This window comes from Rhinolophus sinicus, chromosome 17, assembly GCF_057876585.1.
Source record: "Rhinolophus sinicus isolate RSI-liver-muscle chromosome 17, RSI-T2T, whole genome shotgun sequence".
Lineage (NCBI taxonomy): Eukaryota > Metazoa > Chordata > Mammalia > Chiroptera > Rhinolophidae > Rhinolophus > Rhinolophus sinicus.
The window spans coordinates 187,274,565-187,291,324 of record NC_142517.1 but is presented as its reverse complement, the minus strand read 5'-3'; the positions used below and the strand labels follow the sequence as shown (position 1 = coordinate 187,291,324).

General features: G+C 44.5%; 1 protein-coding gene across 2 annotated transcripts in view; it reads right to left on the bottom strand.

Annotated features, from left to right (window-relative positions):
• Positions 1 to 1,381: 1,381 nt before the first annotated feature.
• The window catches only part of NRP2 (neuropilin 2), a 112,499-nt gene continuing 97,120 nt past the window's right edge, over positions 1,382 to 16,760 (bottom strand). For both annotated transcript variants that reach the window (XM_019726888.3, XM_019726887.3), the window contains exons 16-17: positions 4,360 to 4,410; positions 1,382 to 2,161 (exon numbers count right to left, since the gene is read on the bottom strand). In XM_019726888.3, coding sequence (XP_019582447.3) covers positions 1,857 to 2,161; positions 4,360 to 4,410 — 356 coding nt within the window. In that variant the 3' untranslated portion in view covers positions 1,382 to 1,856. The remainder of the gene's footprint in view (positions 2,162 to 4,359; positions 4,411 to 16,760) is intronic.

Sequence of the window (16,760 nt, the reverse complement as noted above, 5' to 3'; positions counted from 1 at the left end):
ACTGTGACATTACCATTTGAACTAGCATTTCCATAAGTTACCATTTAAAGGAACCTGCCAGTCCCATTCACCCTTCCCCTTTCACCTGGGTACAAGACAAATGAAATCGTGGGTGACCATAGCAGCAAAAATGGTCAGACAGTCTACTACTGATATGCAATAGGCTGGGCACACTGGTTGGGTTTCAAATGGATTTTCCAGCACACAGGCAATCCTTAGGCATTACTGCAAAGTCAGATTTGGATCTCGACGTGGACAATCTTATCCTTCACACAGTTTCATTCTACTCCAGATGCCTCCCCTTCTAGAGCCGTAGAGAGTCATCTAGGGATGTGACTACCGCTCGGGAAGCAGGGCTCATTCCATTGGTAGGATCAGCGGTGAGGTGAGGGAGCTGGGATGGGAGCCATTGGGATTAGGGAAGGAGGAATGCCTTAACTTGTATGATATTCACTGATTTCTACATAGAGGGAAAGCACATTGTTTTCAAGGCACTTAATAAAAAACACATCATAAATTGGTGTGTGTGTGTGTGTGTGTGTGTGTGTGTGTGTGAACACAGGTCTCTCTGGGGTTGCAGCAGTGTTGTTAGCATTTTGGCCCACAGTGTTTGCAGACTTCTGGTTAGACTTGCATACATCCTGGGACTGACTCTCCTGAAAGGTTGAGGTGGTGGCTGTAAGGCTAAGGAGAAATCAATGTTTACCAGCCTGTCAGAGAGACGAATTCATCAAAATGTCTCCATGCAGTCTGCTCAGGCTTTGTCATCACCCGGTCAGAGAGTGGACTTCTTTTTCCCTCTCCACGGTTCTCCTTTCCTTCCAGTGCTCACCAGTTACATCTCACGGACGGAGAACACACAGTAAGAGCCTATATTTTCCCACCCCGTCTCTGAGAATATCCAACAATGCTATTCCCGGGGCTTAGAGGACGGACAAATATGTGTGCGTGCATGTGTGTGTATGTGCACGTGTGTATATGTGTATGTTTTAGAAGAACAAGGCAGAGGGGAAAAAAACCAAAACCAAACCACCACCAGAGGCCCCCCAGGGTAGCCTCACAGCCTCAAATTCGGGTCTGAATGGCTCCTATTCACAAAGCATGTTAAGGCCTGTCCGCTTCTAACATGGAGGTGCGTCTATGGATTTTGATGTGTGACGTTTCCTTTCTGGTTTGTTTTAAATCACATATAAGAAATAGCTGTTCATGCTGACCCTAAAATGGCAATTTTCCCCTGGATAAAAAAAGTTAAAGGCAACAACATCCTACTTAAATGCTAGGGCTGGAAGAGGCCGATTGTAGTAGGCTTGGCGGGCAGAACCTACACCACAGCAAATCCCGTGAGTCACGAGAGGATCAGAGGACAGGATAAGCTGGACAGCTTTCTTTCTTTTCTTTTTCTTTTTTGAGTTTTTTCCTAAAGATGCAAAGTCTGAAAAGACCCTTTGCTTTTCAAGTGTAGATTGGACAGAGAAAGCTGAGACTAATGATCGCCGCTCTACCTCTATGCTGGAAATGTCCTTCTCTTCTGCCTCTTTGAGTTGCTCACAGACCAAAGAAATACAATTGAATAATAATAAACTTACAAACGAAATAGAACTCTGACCCCAAAGAGATGAGCTCCCGTCTTTGTCCCAGCAATGACTCAGCCACCGAGGTGCTAGGTGGGTCATAACCCCCCCGTGCGCCTGTATCTCCCCTCCTCTTTACTCGCCTGTCTAGCGTGTCCACACCTTCGGTATTCTGGATCAGTTTGATCAAGATTATGGCATTCAGTTTCCAAAGGAAAAAAACTGTAATCTTCACTAGCCCCTTCTGCTGGAATGAAATGTCAGATGTGATGTGGGTGCAATCCGTCATGCCTCTGAACAGCACTTCTGGTGGTTCATCTTGACCTTGTGCTTGAGGCCATCATACAGCTCGAAGTTGTAGTTCTCCAGCGTGGTGCAGCTGCGGGAGCTGAGGCCTGAGTAGGAACAGGTGCAGTAGAGCAGGAGCCCCGCACACGTGGCCCCCAGCAGGACGCCCAGCGAGCTCATGGCGATGATGGTGATGAGGATGGGATCCAGCGTGTAGAGCCAGCTCTTTTCTTTGTCGGCCGAAGGGGCGCCGGCCCCTGAGGTCGGGGAAGAAGAGTTGTTCCAGTCCACCTCGTACGTATCTGTGACAGAAAGCACAGGAGAGACTCTGGCACTGTTTCTTTCACGGTGAGATAACGGAGCCTCCCCAGGCCAGTTCAGAGGTTCTTCAGAATAGGGGGGTAAGCGGGAGGATGCCAGGATTTACACTGCTTGGCTTCAAAGCCCAGCCCTGTCGCATCCGAGCTGTGCAACTTTGCGTAAGTTATTTAACCTCTCTTTGCCTCAGTTCTCTCATCGGTAAAATGGAGATACTAATAAAATCGACCTCACTAGGCTGTCAGGAGGATTAAATGAATTCATATTTGTAAAGTGCTCAGTGTCTAGCACATAGGAAGTGTGGTCTGAGTACTGGAAACTTAAATAATTTGACCCATGTTAGGTAAGCTCAGATTTTAACAGACTCTTCAGGGTGCCTTTGGAGCACCTGGAATGTCCCTATGTTCTGGGCACCCTTCTTGCTTTGTCTCATCCCTCATTTTCTACTGCTTTCAAGTTAAACCAAAGGACACGCTGAGACTATTTGCACAAGAAGAGGTTCTCAAGTTAGCATTCCCTGCCATCCAAGCAGGAGATGTTTTTATGAGCCACCAGATCTCCCTTGACATACATCTTCCCTTACTACTGGGCTGAATTATGTCCACTTCCCAGATGCATATGTTGAAGGCCTAACCCCCAGGACCTCAGAATGGGACCTTATTTGCAGATAGGATCTTTACAGAGGGAATCAAGGTAAAATGAGGTCATTACGGTGAGCCCTAACTCACTGTGACTGGTGTTCTTATAAAAAGGGGAAATCTGGAGACAGATACAGATGGGAAATTGTCACGTGGACATGGAGATGGCCATTTACAAGCCAAGGAGAAAGGCTTTTAATAGATTTGTCCCTCACAGCCCTCGGAAGGAACCAATCCTGTTGACACCTTGATCTGGGATTTCCAGCCTCCAGAACAGCGAGAAAATACATTTCTGTTGTGTAAGCCCCCAATTTGTGGTACTTTGTTAGGCAGCCATAGAAAATTAATATATTTCTATAGTGTCACCAAGGCATGATCACATCGATGGCTCCTTTTGTGGGATTCCCTAATAATTCCACGAAGAAAGCAGGGTGATAATATAATTTTTTTAATAGATAAGGAAACTGAGGTTTTAAGAAATTAGGTGACTAGGTACTCCCTCAAGGTTCCGGAGTTAACAAGCAGTTATACTAGGACTAGAAATCAGGCTTCCTGCCTCCTCATTCCTTGCTCTTTCCACACGTCTCAGTGCTTCTGCTGCTTGGTCTACGCATTGCAGCCTGTCTGTGGAGGCCCGTTGCGCTGCTTTGCCCATAAAAGGAGTGTTAGACGAGGCTTTTCCAGGGAGCTCTGCACTCAGTTAACAAGGTGCTGTTTGGGTTAGTCATTCTGTTTCTATAACTACACTTGAAGTGTTTGATTAAGGTCAGGTTAAAAGCAGCTGCTCTATAAACTGCTCTTCTTAAATGCATCAATCTTGGTCTAAAGCTGTTCTTTGAGGGGAACTTTAGTGATCTCTCTCGGAGATCAACTCTGGCAGCCAGAGAAGGCCAGAGAGACCTATGTTGCTCTGAGTCGAGGGAAAAAATTACATCTACATGTTGGCTCAGTGGACCTCCAGTCAGGACTCTTGTGTGCTAGCTTCTTGAAGTGTGTATATTTGAGGTGGGAAAATAGAGCTTAGAATAAATATGAAAATATAAGATGGGGCAGTGTGAAAAAGAAACCTAAATCTTGCAGTAAGCCTCAACTGGGAGTCTTGGATAGCGTGATAACGGTTCCTACAAGCCAGGGAACTGGAAACCACAGCAGGTCTGGGAGAATATTCACGTTTACACTCATTTGCTCAGGCCCTTTTTGCAAGGAGGTCAACGGATTCAAGTAGTGACTTGTATAGAGGAGCCTGGTTTTTACTTCTAAAGGGTTTATCCAGATTTGAAGTCCCTTAATGTTAAACGTTGCCCAAAGGAGGGAACCTGTTTCAGATTAGGCAGAGGAAACTCAATAAACTTTCTAAATCTCTAAATTTGACCTTGACAGAACAACTGATGGTTTTTTCATTCCTCTCTGGATTCTTTTCACTTATATTTCTGACTGGTAGTTCTAAATTCTGGCTCTCCAATACCCTGGGCATTATTTTTGTTGACATCTTTATAACCAAACTTGAATTTCATGATTATCTGCTAAATCATAGCAATACTCACCATCAATTTCATCTTCATAGCCCTCTCTCCCGTGTATTTCTGGGATGTCCACTATAATGAAAAAGAAAACAAACAAACCGAGTTATAACAAGTTCTATTACCATGGCTAAAAGGCAGAGATGCAACCTTCCTGAGAACGACTCCCCAGTGTGGTGGACAGTTAAAGCATCACATCTGCTTTGAGATCATTTAATAGGTATTTTACTGGAGACTTTCCCCTTCAAATGATTTGTCTTTACGTCCAACAACAACTAGAAAAGTGGAGACAATAAAAAAGGTCTTTAGTGCCAAGTAAATCCTCACTTGTGTCTTTATAATGACTGTTGTTCATTACCGATATAGGTCGGAGTTCTAGCTAAGGCAAATTCAATGACATCAGATGCCCGTCATCAGTTGCCATTACTGTCTGTGATGGTTGTTTAGTGTAACGTGGTACTCTTCCTCATATGCGTGCATCTAAGTGGACATCAAGTACAAGAATATTTCTCCTTTGGATTTCAAATAAATGAATGGTAATTTAAGGAAGTCATGTTTCATCGTTATATGTTTCAATGTAGATGCAGAACTGGAAAGAATGTCATAAGGCCTATTCACCTTCACATATCTGTGCAAATATCTCTCATCTTTCCTTCCCCATCTATTTTTCTTATTGGCTTTCTTCACAGTTTAGAATAGATCAAACATGGGCATCCAATCTGACCAGCCCAGGCTTGAATAGAGCTGAGTTAATTTACTCTGGATTTTCTCCAGTATTATCACTGTCTATTTTATATTTTTTTATACTAATTTTTTGGGAAGGGGATAATTCAGGTCTCTCTATTCACCATGCTGTCCATCTTACAGAATCAGAGCCAATGATAATTACCTGTCTAAAATGGTAAAACATTAAAAAAGAGAATCAAATAATGTGGTAAAGAGCAGGGTCATATCCTTTCTTCCAATCTCACAAGTTAATTATACCTGTCCCAGTGGTCAGCAAAATGGCACCAAGTGAATGTATGTGGCCTGTTAGGAGTTTTATTCAACCCAAAGTCAGGTGGACAACCTTGAAGTCAGCAGTATCAATTGATATCCAAAAATCAAGGATTAAAATAAAACTAAAATACCAAACAGCTAAAGTATCAAAGAAGAGGGAAAAAAATGACCTTCAGACCAGGCTGACCTCCCTCATCAGCAAATGTCTCAGGGAAGATCTACTTGACCATAACCCAGACTGAGGATCCATCCCTCACGGCCACACAGGGAATTTAGTCTTTTCCTGGTTGTAATCGTGTTAGAAGTCTTCCTCATTCCTGGCCAAAGTGCTAAAACACATTCTTATCCTTTTGGTCGCTAGGAAGGGATGCAAAAAACGTGCCAAGACGCTACTTCAAAGGATCGATGCCACGTGGCACTGATCTTCAATCAATTCAGCTGGCTCCTGGCATGTTTATAGCCTGCAGTCCTGGCACCTGCAGTCCACGCCAGCTTGCCCACCTCAGTGCCCGTCCCCTGCCTTATTCTCCAGGTCCCTGCAAAGAAGGCTGTTTGGAATGAAGACGTGAACATGACTCAACAAGAAGCAGGTGGTGTCTGTCACTGGGGATGAAGTCAAGCTTGTGAAAGTCAAGCCGGGGCTTTTTTTTAAACTTATGAAAAAAAAACAAACATGGAAGAAAACCGTCACAGTTCCAACAATTAACCGTTTCGATGGGATGCTCCTATGTCTTAACACTTTCATGGTTAAACGATGCAGAACACTGCAGAAGAATATATGAATCAGCCTAGGACGCAAACTGCAGGGCTCCTGCCAGTGACTTTTGGGCCAACTCCTGTTCTTGCTTTTAGGGATTTGGTCTCTGCCAAGGACGTGACAAATTCTTGGAGGCTAGAATGTCACTTTGCTCCATCTCACACCTTCAGGGGAGAACTCTTAGGACACTATTGATGATGGGCCAGAAAGGGGTGGACGTGGCATGGATCTTAAAGGAAAAAGGGTGAAACGATGATAAGACTATGAGAACATTCTCCCCCAGGAGATCACAACCTTTTGTCTCTGGAGGCAGAGGACCGGATGAGATGACAGCCCAAGGATCGGTCCATTTCTGAGGCTCTATGAAATTGACTGCCTAGATGTGGCTGAGATTCCTGCACATGGAGATGAAAGGCTACTTAAGGTGAATAAGAACATAGTAGAGGCTTGACTGGGCTTTTGGCTGCTCCCAGCAGTTTGGGTGAGTGGGAAGAGGTCGGAAAGAAAGGATAAGTTAATCAACATTTTCAAAACCGCATCTGTTCACCAAGCCTTAAAGAAAAAAATGGCACACTGGGGAAAACCCAAATAGAGGGAACATTTGTACAAAAAGCAGTTTACTTTGATAGCAATTTTCTCTAGTCCTTTTGCTAATATTCTTGATATCTGTGTTTGATTAACAGCTTTCTTTCTCAAAAGCCTCTTTGCCTTTCATGGGCCACTTTCCTTTTCTGTGGAGCCCAGTAGGTAAATCTTAGCCTATTTCCTCAGGATGCTGGCAGGAAGGAGTGTGATTCTCCCACTGGGTCCCTGTACTTCTAGCAAAGAAAAGGCAAGGGTGGGGAGGAGGGACAGTGATGAGCCAGGAGCTTGAGGCAGAGAGTGGAGGCAGCACTTTCCTGGGAAGAGAATGACAGTTACAGGATGGGGACCCAGCTTGGCAAATGAGGCAGACAGCAGAAGAATGTGGGGACCAGGAACTTGGCATTTTGTTATTATTATTATTTTTTTAATGAGGAAAACTTGGAGAGGACTTTCTAGGAGTCTGTTTAGTGTTTGTGAGTGTGAGATGGACAAGGGAGAGTGGAATGGGCCACACCTTTAGAAGAACACAGATCAAGAATGGATCTTACCACCCACAGGACTTCCACTTTCAACCATGCTCACATGACCCTGTTTCCTTCTGGGCCCCTGTGTGGACTCCATCTCAGGCCAGTCTGACTGCAAAGCCCGAAATCTGATTCTGAGTACTGTGTTAGGGCCAGAGGAGAGCACCTCCCCTCTCCAAGTCTGCACTCAGGTTCTTTGGGATGGGCAGGACATTGCAACTACCCCATCTGAACAGAAAGAAAAAGGTCTTCCCTGTCTTGGATCCCAGGAGACTGGATACACTCTCCGACTGTTTGCCTGCTGCACTCCCTCACCACTTTGATGGGAACTAGCAAAAACCTCTCATGAATGTTAAGTTATGATGATCTGAAATTTGGGGCTTCACATTTTTCATGATAGGCGTTACTCAAAGAGGGAAGGCTGACTTACATAGTCCTTCATAGGGCCGTCTTCATTAACCGACTGACTAACCAATCAAGCACCCATCACTTGTTAAGAGGGTTGACTAGGTGCCCGGGAACCATATAGAGGATTTTGGGAAATGAAGGTGTATGGGACCAGGGGTCTACAATCAACGCCCTTCAGTGTGTTTGGGAAGCAAAGAGTCGCCCATAACAAAATAGCATAAAAGAAAGTGGGGCATTGTAGAGGGGGCTTTAGGTGTTGTTGGAGTGCAGGGCAGGGATTGGGCAAATGAGGCTGGGCCACTGGCAGGAAGGATACCTGGAGTGAGGAGGAGGCGGCTTCAGAATTGAGGCTGCTACAAGGTGGGGGTTGGGGAGTTCTAGGAATGGTTTCAAACATGGCACCGGAGCCTTTTTACCTGCACACTCAGCTCTTGGGTTTGGGCTTGAATTCATTTTTTTAGATCCACTGAGGAATTCAGAGATTGCCTTGCCAGGCCACAAATCTTTCACCTTGTATTTCCCTACATGAGAGTCAGGTCCCTTCACCAGCTGCTGTGGAGCAGCACAGGGAGAGGAAGAACTCATGAGTGACCAGAAGGGAGTTTAATCGAGTTGGATTAATCACGTGAGCAGAGCAGCCACTACTTAAAAGATAAACAAACAAAATATCCAATTCAACAAAATGAAGTCATTTTCATACTGACATTGAACCTCAGACTGAAAGTCCCCTTGTTTCCCCAGGACTCCCTTCTCTGAGTATCATCGAGAGGTGGGTTAGGTACACAGTGAAGAGTTATTCAAGGTCTCGCCTATCTCCCATTATCCTGATTTTTCAGAGCAGGAGATCCATAGTGGCTAGTTATTAAAACATCCACGGGACTGCTCCAGGAACTCCTGCCTCCCTAGAAGAGCCAAATATCCTCTAGTGTCCTTATCAGTAGATTGCAATACTACGGCATGAAGGGGGAACAGCAATACCCAGTTACGAAGTGAACCTACTCTAAAGAGATATGTTTTCCCCCAAGGGGTCTGGAACACTGCCTTGGTGATGTAAGACCACACATGCTATGCAGTGGAATCACCCCAACCTGCGACTGGGAAATTCCCCGCTGTGTGATTTCAGTCTCAAACAAGAAAGCTTTCTCTCTCTCTCTCTCTCTCTCTCTCTCTCTCTCTCTCTCTCTCTCTCCCCCCCCACCCCCCCCCACACACTATCCTCTTCTCTCTTGTTTTCTTCCATTTTTTTTCCCTCTTAAAATCCTTTGGGGTTAGTTTGCTTTTCTGCTTTTCTGTTACTCACAGAAAAATTATGACCTTCACTTTCACCTCTTCAGCTCTGCTATGGTCTACTGTGAGAGGCTTGGCATTGACACTGTTCTGTGTACTTTCTGCATTGTAAAGGGAGCTTCACAGGATGGCAAGGAGCGTGAGAAGCCTGCCCCCTACCACTGGCTACTTTTAGATACATGATTTAAGGCAGTCCGTCCCTGGGTCCTTGCATGCAGATCATTTCAGGACACCAGCAAAGGCAGGTTCTCTGAAAAGTCCCTTCCATGACAACTCTGAGCAATGGGTTAAGAGGCGTGGTTGAAATGGAGGACAGGTTTGCCATCCAGAATGCGTAGCAGAGACACTAAGGACCGGTCAGCGTCAGTTCCACTCTATACCTGAAAGGAAGTTGCACAGGACATAGAGGAGCACAAGGCCGGGAGCAGATGGCCTACTTAACATCTGAGTTCTGCTACTCGGCCCAGGTATGAGAGCTTGGGCAAGTCACTGACCTCCTGGAGTCTCTGCTCCTCTGTAAAGCAACCACTGATGTTCTTCCCTGCTCTAGAATTCTATTAATTTTATGGGCAGGAAATGAGACGAAAGCTGTGAGTCCTTCTGATGAGGGCTCTCTGAAGATGGCTGCTGGAGGAAGTGGATGAGGTGACTTCTACAGAAAAGGGCTTCATGGTCATAAACTGCACACTGTCCTAGTCTTTGTCCCGGGTCTGTCCTTTCCTGGAAGTGCTTGCTCCCTGAAGACATCCATCTTACAGTGTGCATGGAAACAGAAGACCACGAAAAAGATAAAGGGGAAACCATGAGGTTTTATATTTTCAATACTTGCTCATTTGGCTTAGGAACCAGTCCTGACAACTGGCAATCTAGGAACTGAGAAAGTGGGTAAGTTGTGCCCTAAGTTTGAAGCCTCCACTTTAACTGAGTCAGGGCTGATAAAACCTCATGGAAAGCCAGCCTTAATACATCCACTTAACTCACCAAACTGCAACCAGCCTTTAAAGCAAGGAACGAAAAGACAGGAAATCATTGAAATAATTCATTTTCACAGGTACCACCTGTTATTGCTTCTATCATAAAGAGGAAGAAACTGAGGAAGGAGGGTAGCAAAGTGCAATAAGTCATTGAACAAATCGGCAGTAGAACGGAGAGTAAGCCACAATTTCAACACCTAGTTTGGGACTGTGATTTGTGTGGTATAAGCTCTTGGCTACTTCAAGTCCTTGTTAAATTTAGTTCCAAGTTCCCGAACCCCCTGAGCCAGCTAAATACCTAAGTGTTTGGATGGAAGTAGCCTTCAGAAAATACCCTCAGCCATTTTGTTTTGATCTCAGCAGGAGATACAACACTGGGATCAAAATAAATGAGAAATAATGAAAGACTAGGAGATATTTCTTGGCCCTTCAAAGTGTTTAGTTTACCATTTAGTATTGGCTAAAGGTTCCCCCTTTCCACTACACTCAATTTTCCTAATTCAGTTTGCTCATCTCCAGTTGTTATAAGAAGCCAAAAGTTCAGATGTTGATCTGAACTTTGCCAGAGATCTTCCATAGAGTCTGGTTACTTGAGAGCCATCCATCCCTTGCTGGGTTTGGCTTGAGTTTAGAAATGCCAGCAGAAGACCTATTATCATGGGTTTTTATCTCTTGGGCTATGGCCAAATCTATACAAAATCATGGAAAAATTATTTTTTGGAGTTTTCCAATGGTTTTAAGCAGAAAAGGAAAAGGGGGGGGGGCTTGGTTTGAGATATCAAAAGTCTAAACTTGAATTTAGCCATTATTTTCTATTATTTTTAGTTGAATAACTAGGAGGAAACACTAAAAAGCGTTGGAAATACCAACTGCAAATGAGAAGGCAATGAAATGATCTAATAATACTTTCAAGTATGGAGGCGGAAGAGCAGCTAAGGCCAGAATGGCTCCACTGAGCCCCAGCAATGGCGTGAAAATAAGAAAAACGCAGCCAGAGAAATGTTTAGCTATAAAGATGGGCTTACAATTGTACAGGCTGGAACAACTCAGGAACAGAGATGGAGGACAATTCTGGAATCCCTTCCTTACTCTAGGTCTTTGAAAAATCAGAGATCTTCTCCATCACTGTAAGTAGATATGTCAACAAGGAAGAGGCTCTTCACACTTGTTTTGTTGGCTACCTTTTCTTAGGGTAGGTAGGTGGAAAAACCACAGAATTTTTCAGGGAAAATTTTCCCTCCCCTCCCCTTCTTTGCCCTGAGATGTTAGGGAAAAAGTCTTCTACCTTCACATTTCAGTGTTCCCCCTGTGGGTCTGACATTTCTCCTCTCCTCCAGTCCCAATATTCAAGAAATGCACATACTTGAAACACTGTGCGGGCGGAGCCATTTGGAACAAGCTGGGTCAAGTGAAAGTGTGGAGGCGAAGAAACAAAACTGCATCCCCTTCCAACACGAAAAAGGATGTCTTCTTAAGCATTGCCCTTCATATTTTGAAAGGCCTTGGAAAAGACTCTCTATACACAAGTATCTAACAGCTCTTGTGAACACAAGAATGAATGACTCTGTGATAAGATTTTAGGGGTTCCAAAAAGGTACCTCTCTCTACCCATTCAAGAGATGATTCCCCCCAGAAGCTTGCTGGTGACCAATGTAATTATGTATAGTAATGTAATTATAATGTAATAGAATAATTCCTCAGGTTTGGCCTCCTGTAAGAATGAAACTAGTTGGAGGAAATAACCAATTAAGCCTTTGTGTGAAGGAATCTGATCCAAGCTTTTCTGGGCAAAGGCTTTGGTGGAGGAAAGGAGGGCAGAGCAAACGTAAGAATGCCAGAGGAGAGGAAAAGGGGCCACCAAGAGAGGGGCCCAGGGCTTCCCATGAACCTTATTTATTATTGAGTTCATACTCTTAGTCCGAGGTTGGCTGAGGCCAGTGAGGCACCCCCAAGGCTCCTTTGACACTCCCGTGTCAGCCCCCATCTAGGTCCTAACGATTATCTTCCCACCTCAGTACCAGCTGTCAGAACCACTGTAGAGAAGCAATGGGGAAGCCCACATAGGTCCCTGAGGTCCTTATGTACCTCCTACCAGTCCCTTGGTCACAGTAGGAAAACACAAAGGGACGAAACGGTTCTTTTAACAGCTGGTACTAAAATGAAGCCTCAATATCCAGCAGGCCGGCTGAGGATATGACATTGGTTATGGCCACCTCTGCCTCAAAGCTTTCTCCACACTCCCATCATTACTAGACCTGGCTGCTCTCTAACAAGTTACAGAGAACTCTAGTCCAGGCAGCTTGTTAATGAGCCGAGCTGCCGGAGAAAGAAATCGCTGTGGTCGAAGGCCAAGACATGGTATACTGTGATTCCAGTTCTGGATCAGAACCTTTGCTTTTGGATATGTTAGTTAATGATATTAAAAGGGTTCAATGTTGCACAATTACACACAGAAGACAAACTAAAAATAAGGTGTGTGTGTGTGTGTGGTGTGAAATGTCTCTAGCTCACCCACACGTTGAGCTCATGCTACTTTTTTCCCCGAGCCATCCAGAGTTATCTACCCAAGCCCCATGCCCAAGATTTAGCAGTCCTGGATTTTTGACAGGTCAGAGAAAGCCCACAAAACCCTTACGTGGATGGCGAAGCTATCCATTATGCTCACGAAGTCACATTATCATGACCCCTTTGTCTTAGCACATGGTAGAAATCAGTGTAGTGCTCTTGGAAGAAAATGGTATTTCAAACTAAGAGGCCCCTTGTTCTCTCTTCTGTTTACCACTCCTCGTTGGAGCCATTTGGGGTTAGTAGCTTTGCCTGTACGTATAAACTTCCCACTAGAAAATAACCCTGTCACCTGGTGCCTTTCCTGAACCTCCTTAGAAGGAAGCTAGACACCACCTTTCAGCCCAGAAAGCCTGCTCCTCTCAGGGTGTTGGTCACAAGGCAGCATGGATTAGAGCATCTCAGTGGGCCTGGAGGCCCACTGTGGCTGCTGGAATATTTTAGTCTACAGCACAGTACTGTGCACTGACCTTAAAGGATGTTTTTTTACATGAATTTTTTAGTAGAAAACATAAATAAATAACAGCAAGGCACAGTACAGTCACTCTTTGAAGCGGCCAAGTGGAACTCATTAATCATGGAGGACAGGGCTCTGCCTGCTGAACCCAGGGATAGAATTAACTCCTGGGCCACCGCCCGGTGTGCTGCCACTGCTCCGGCGAGCTGCCACATACAGGTAGGCCCACTTTCTCCACATATTGGCAGTTAAAAAATAAAAGGTCACTAGGATTAAAATACCCTTCGGCTAAAACTGTCCAGAGTCTTCTCTTACAAGCACTCTACCCACTTTAGAGAAAAGGAGATAGTCACAGAGATTATGCGGCTTGAACAAATATGGCAGGAGATATCACCCAGGCTGTCCACTAATTTGTTACCTTCTCAGAAGGGGACAGGTTCATTTAAAATGAACACCTCAGCCATTTCATTCTATGAAAATGAAAACAGGCACACCATTTGACCCAGAAATTCTATCGGAGAGAAATATGTGCCCAAAGAGGCATCTTCCAGGATGGTCACTGCAGTATTGTTTATAATAGCAAAAAAACCAAAAACAAAACACAAGACACAACTTGAATGCCCACCAGTAGGGGAGCAGTACATCAATACAATAACGAAGGCTGTACAACATCTAAAAAGGATGAGGGAAATCTGTCCGTGTGTACTGAAGTATACTCAAGACTTTATCCAATGAAAGGAAGCAAGTTGTCCAACAAAGCGCAAATGTGATGATACCAGTTACACAGAACAAAACCAAATGCCAACCAAATAAAAGCATGGAATTAGCTATGACTATAGATGTTTGTTAAAGATATAAAACAAGGCCTGGAAATATATACCTCTAACCATTTCTTGTGGTTCCTCTCTCTGAGAAGGACAGTGGGACTGGTTAACAACGAAATGGACTTCTGTTTCCTCTGTATTATTTGCACTTTTTGAAGATGTAGTTGTATATAACTTGTAGGTTAAAAATACAGATGAGAAACCAGCCAGTTACTATCCTAAAATTTTCCCCAACAACATCCTTCAGGATCAATAACCAGTCTGGGCATAAGACTCCAAGAAAAGGTGCTTCCCCACTGTCATGCAGGGTCTCAGCTCCAGCTCCCCGCACCAGAACGCAGGGTATGCTGAGGCCAAAAAGGAACACCAACAGAGCCATAGATAGGGGAGTCATACCACTATATTCTCGCTGGCGGTTGGGCGAGACACAGGAAGTGGGATCAACACGATCTGCAATGTAATCCACTTGCTGACTGCACTTGCTAGCTGTAATCCGCCCTCTGCTTCTCTGCCAACCAACCAATCAACCAATCAACCAACCAACCAACCAACCAACCAACCAACCAACCAACCAACCAACCAACCAACCGCCTTACCAGCGTGGCCACGGCAGTTATATTACTGGCTAATGGCTAACTGATAACAGCTGATGGCCACCCAGCCACAGCGGATGGCCATCTAATTACAGCTGATGGCCATCTAATAACCAAGCCGGCACCTTTCCATGTGAGGCTGAGAGCCTGGAAACTGCTCTCTGGGACTCTGGCTCCACACCCTCTCAACACCCAGCACATCTGTTGCTAACTCTTCAAAAGGCCTTTCCTATTTCTTGGTCCAATGCCCATGGGACTTTAGTTTTTTGGGGCTCTTGAAGGTCAGTGTCCACAAAGGCCAAGAATAATTACTTCACCTAGAAGAGAGGAGAATGATTCTGGGTTTCCTGCCCACCCACTAGTTTTCTGCCGGTTTTCCTGAAGCACCTAGATTCTCCATTGTGCCAGACCATCCTAAAAGGGTTTTGCTCTTTGGCAGTTCCCCCAATCTCGTATCTCTTCAGTGCTTAGGCTTGGAGCCAAACGGAACTCCTCCACACAGTTATTAAAAATGTACTCTGGCCGAAGCCTGTGGCTTGATGCCTTCTGAGGGTGCAGGTTTCTGATTATACCTAACCTCTCCACATCCTCGGATGCACCTGACCTATGTCAGGCTTCATTAAATCCTACACACTTACTAGATTTTAATTTATTTCCATAAGGTGATTCTTTTCCTTGCTGATTGTAAGACCATCAGCTCATGTTCCCCTCTCCCCTCCTTTTGCTCTGGTTGGATTTGTTTCGTGTTTTCGTTGGGCAGTCACTGAAGGGGATGAAAGGCAAACTACAGCTGTGAGAGCCACAATGATGTGCACAATTAAAGAGAGAAAACAAGCCGCACCGACAGATCTGCAGTCTGGCTCAGATGTGCAGCTCACAACGCAGACAAATCAAAACTTAAAAATAAAGCTCTTGTCATCAAAGATTACAGAAAGGCCACGATGTTTGTGAAAAACAACTGCAGAGTCAGTAAAGAGGGGCGAGAAAAACAAACATGGGCCGCAGTAGATTGGCCGGGCTTTGGATATCTGGGCTAGGAGGGCAGTGTCTTGTTTCAACAGCAAGAAGGCACACTTAAACCCTCATAAAGAGCCAGGTAGGAGCCCGAACAAACCTTACTGGGCCTTGACATCTGGTATTTATGATCCACGGAAACACAATTTCTGTAACACTTGTGCTTGAGCTCGGTCTGAAATACATGATACCACGTTGGTAACAGTGCTGTGCTTGGTACCTAAGATTAGAGTCCTAAGAGTCTTTACCCTTTTGGGGAAGAGAGAGTACCTGTAGAATGAGCGTTGGGACTAGAACCAAGGCAGAAAGAGCAATGATAAAATTCTCAAAGGTGGCTCCCAAAACAGTAATGCTAACGAAATATAAGCGATGGCTAATTTAATTTCATCTGGCAAATTTGGAAAATGGTACCTAAGCTTGGGTCTTTGTCTGAAAGAAATACTTTCGAGATGCCTTCATTTCATCCTTTTCTAATGGGAACAAATGGCTTTAAGGAAAACCAATATTACTTAGGCAAAATGGGTAATTGTGCTTGTTATGAGAGGCACAAACAAGGCTTTAATCATGGATATTCCACTCTATTCTCCTGGAGAGGACAAACAGGGATGTCTATACTGAGTCTTCTCAACTAAGAGAGCTTCCTCGAAGATCTGAAAACCAGAAGCCTGTTTCCTTGTAGCACTAGTCGGATAGGTTTCCTAATTGTAAAAGCACTCCTTCCTGGATCTGGGTTTAGAGAGGGGGAAAATGGAAGACTCTGGCAGAAATATGGTCTCTCGGACATGTCCCTTTTCTTAAGACATTTACGGATGGGTCTTGGACCCCTGAGGAAGTCTCCTGGGTTGATGGAATGAATGTTCCTAATATACCCAATGACCTCTTCTTGACCACATTCTAGAAACATTGAACAGATGGAGGTTGTAGTTCCTAGATTTTTTCTCCTAATCCCTGTCTGACAGAAATATTTTATATAACTAATCACTAACTACCCAAAGAGGAGAACCAAAGAAAAATATTTGTCATTGAGATCTGGCTTGTTTAGTAAGATTTCCCCAAGTCCCTCTCCTCCAAGTTTTCATGGAATGTTCCTTTTATAAACTGTTGCACCCTGATAGTCCAGGTCTACAGTAACCATATAATTATCTTCATTACTTGTTCCAAAATGAAGTCTAGAATATCTTTGGACCTTGAACATGCTACAAGTTCTCATTCTGACTGGGAAAGTGCTCATAAGTTGGAGATGAACGTTCCCCTGGAAGTAATAATTTGGTAGGCAAGGGGTAAGATGTCACCACTTCTCCAAAGGAAGCTATGTGTCTCCGTAGAGCTGAGTACATGATTCAGCTTCACCAGTCCCATTCCCCTAGGGGACCCTTTGAAAGTAAGAGTCCAATCTCCAGGGATTTGCCATCAAGAGAAATTTTGTGGAAATCACATT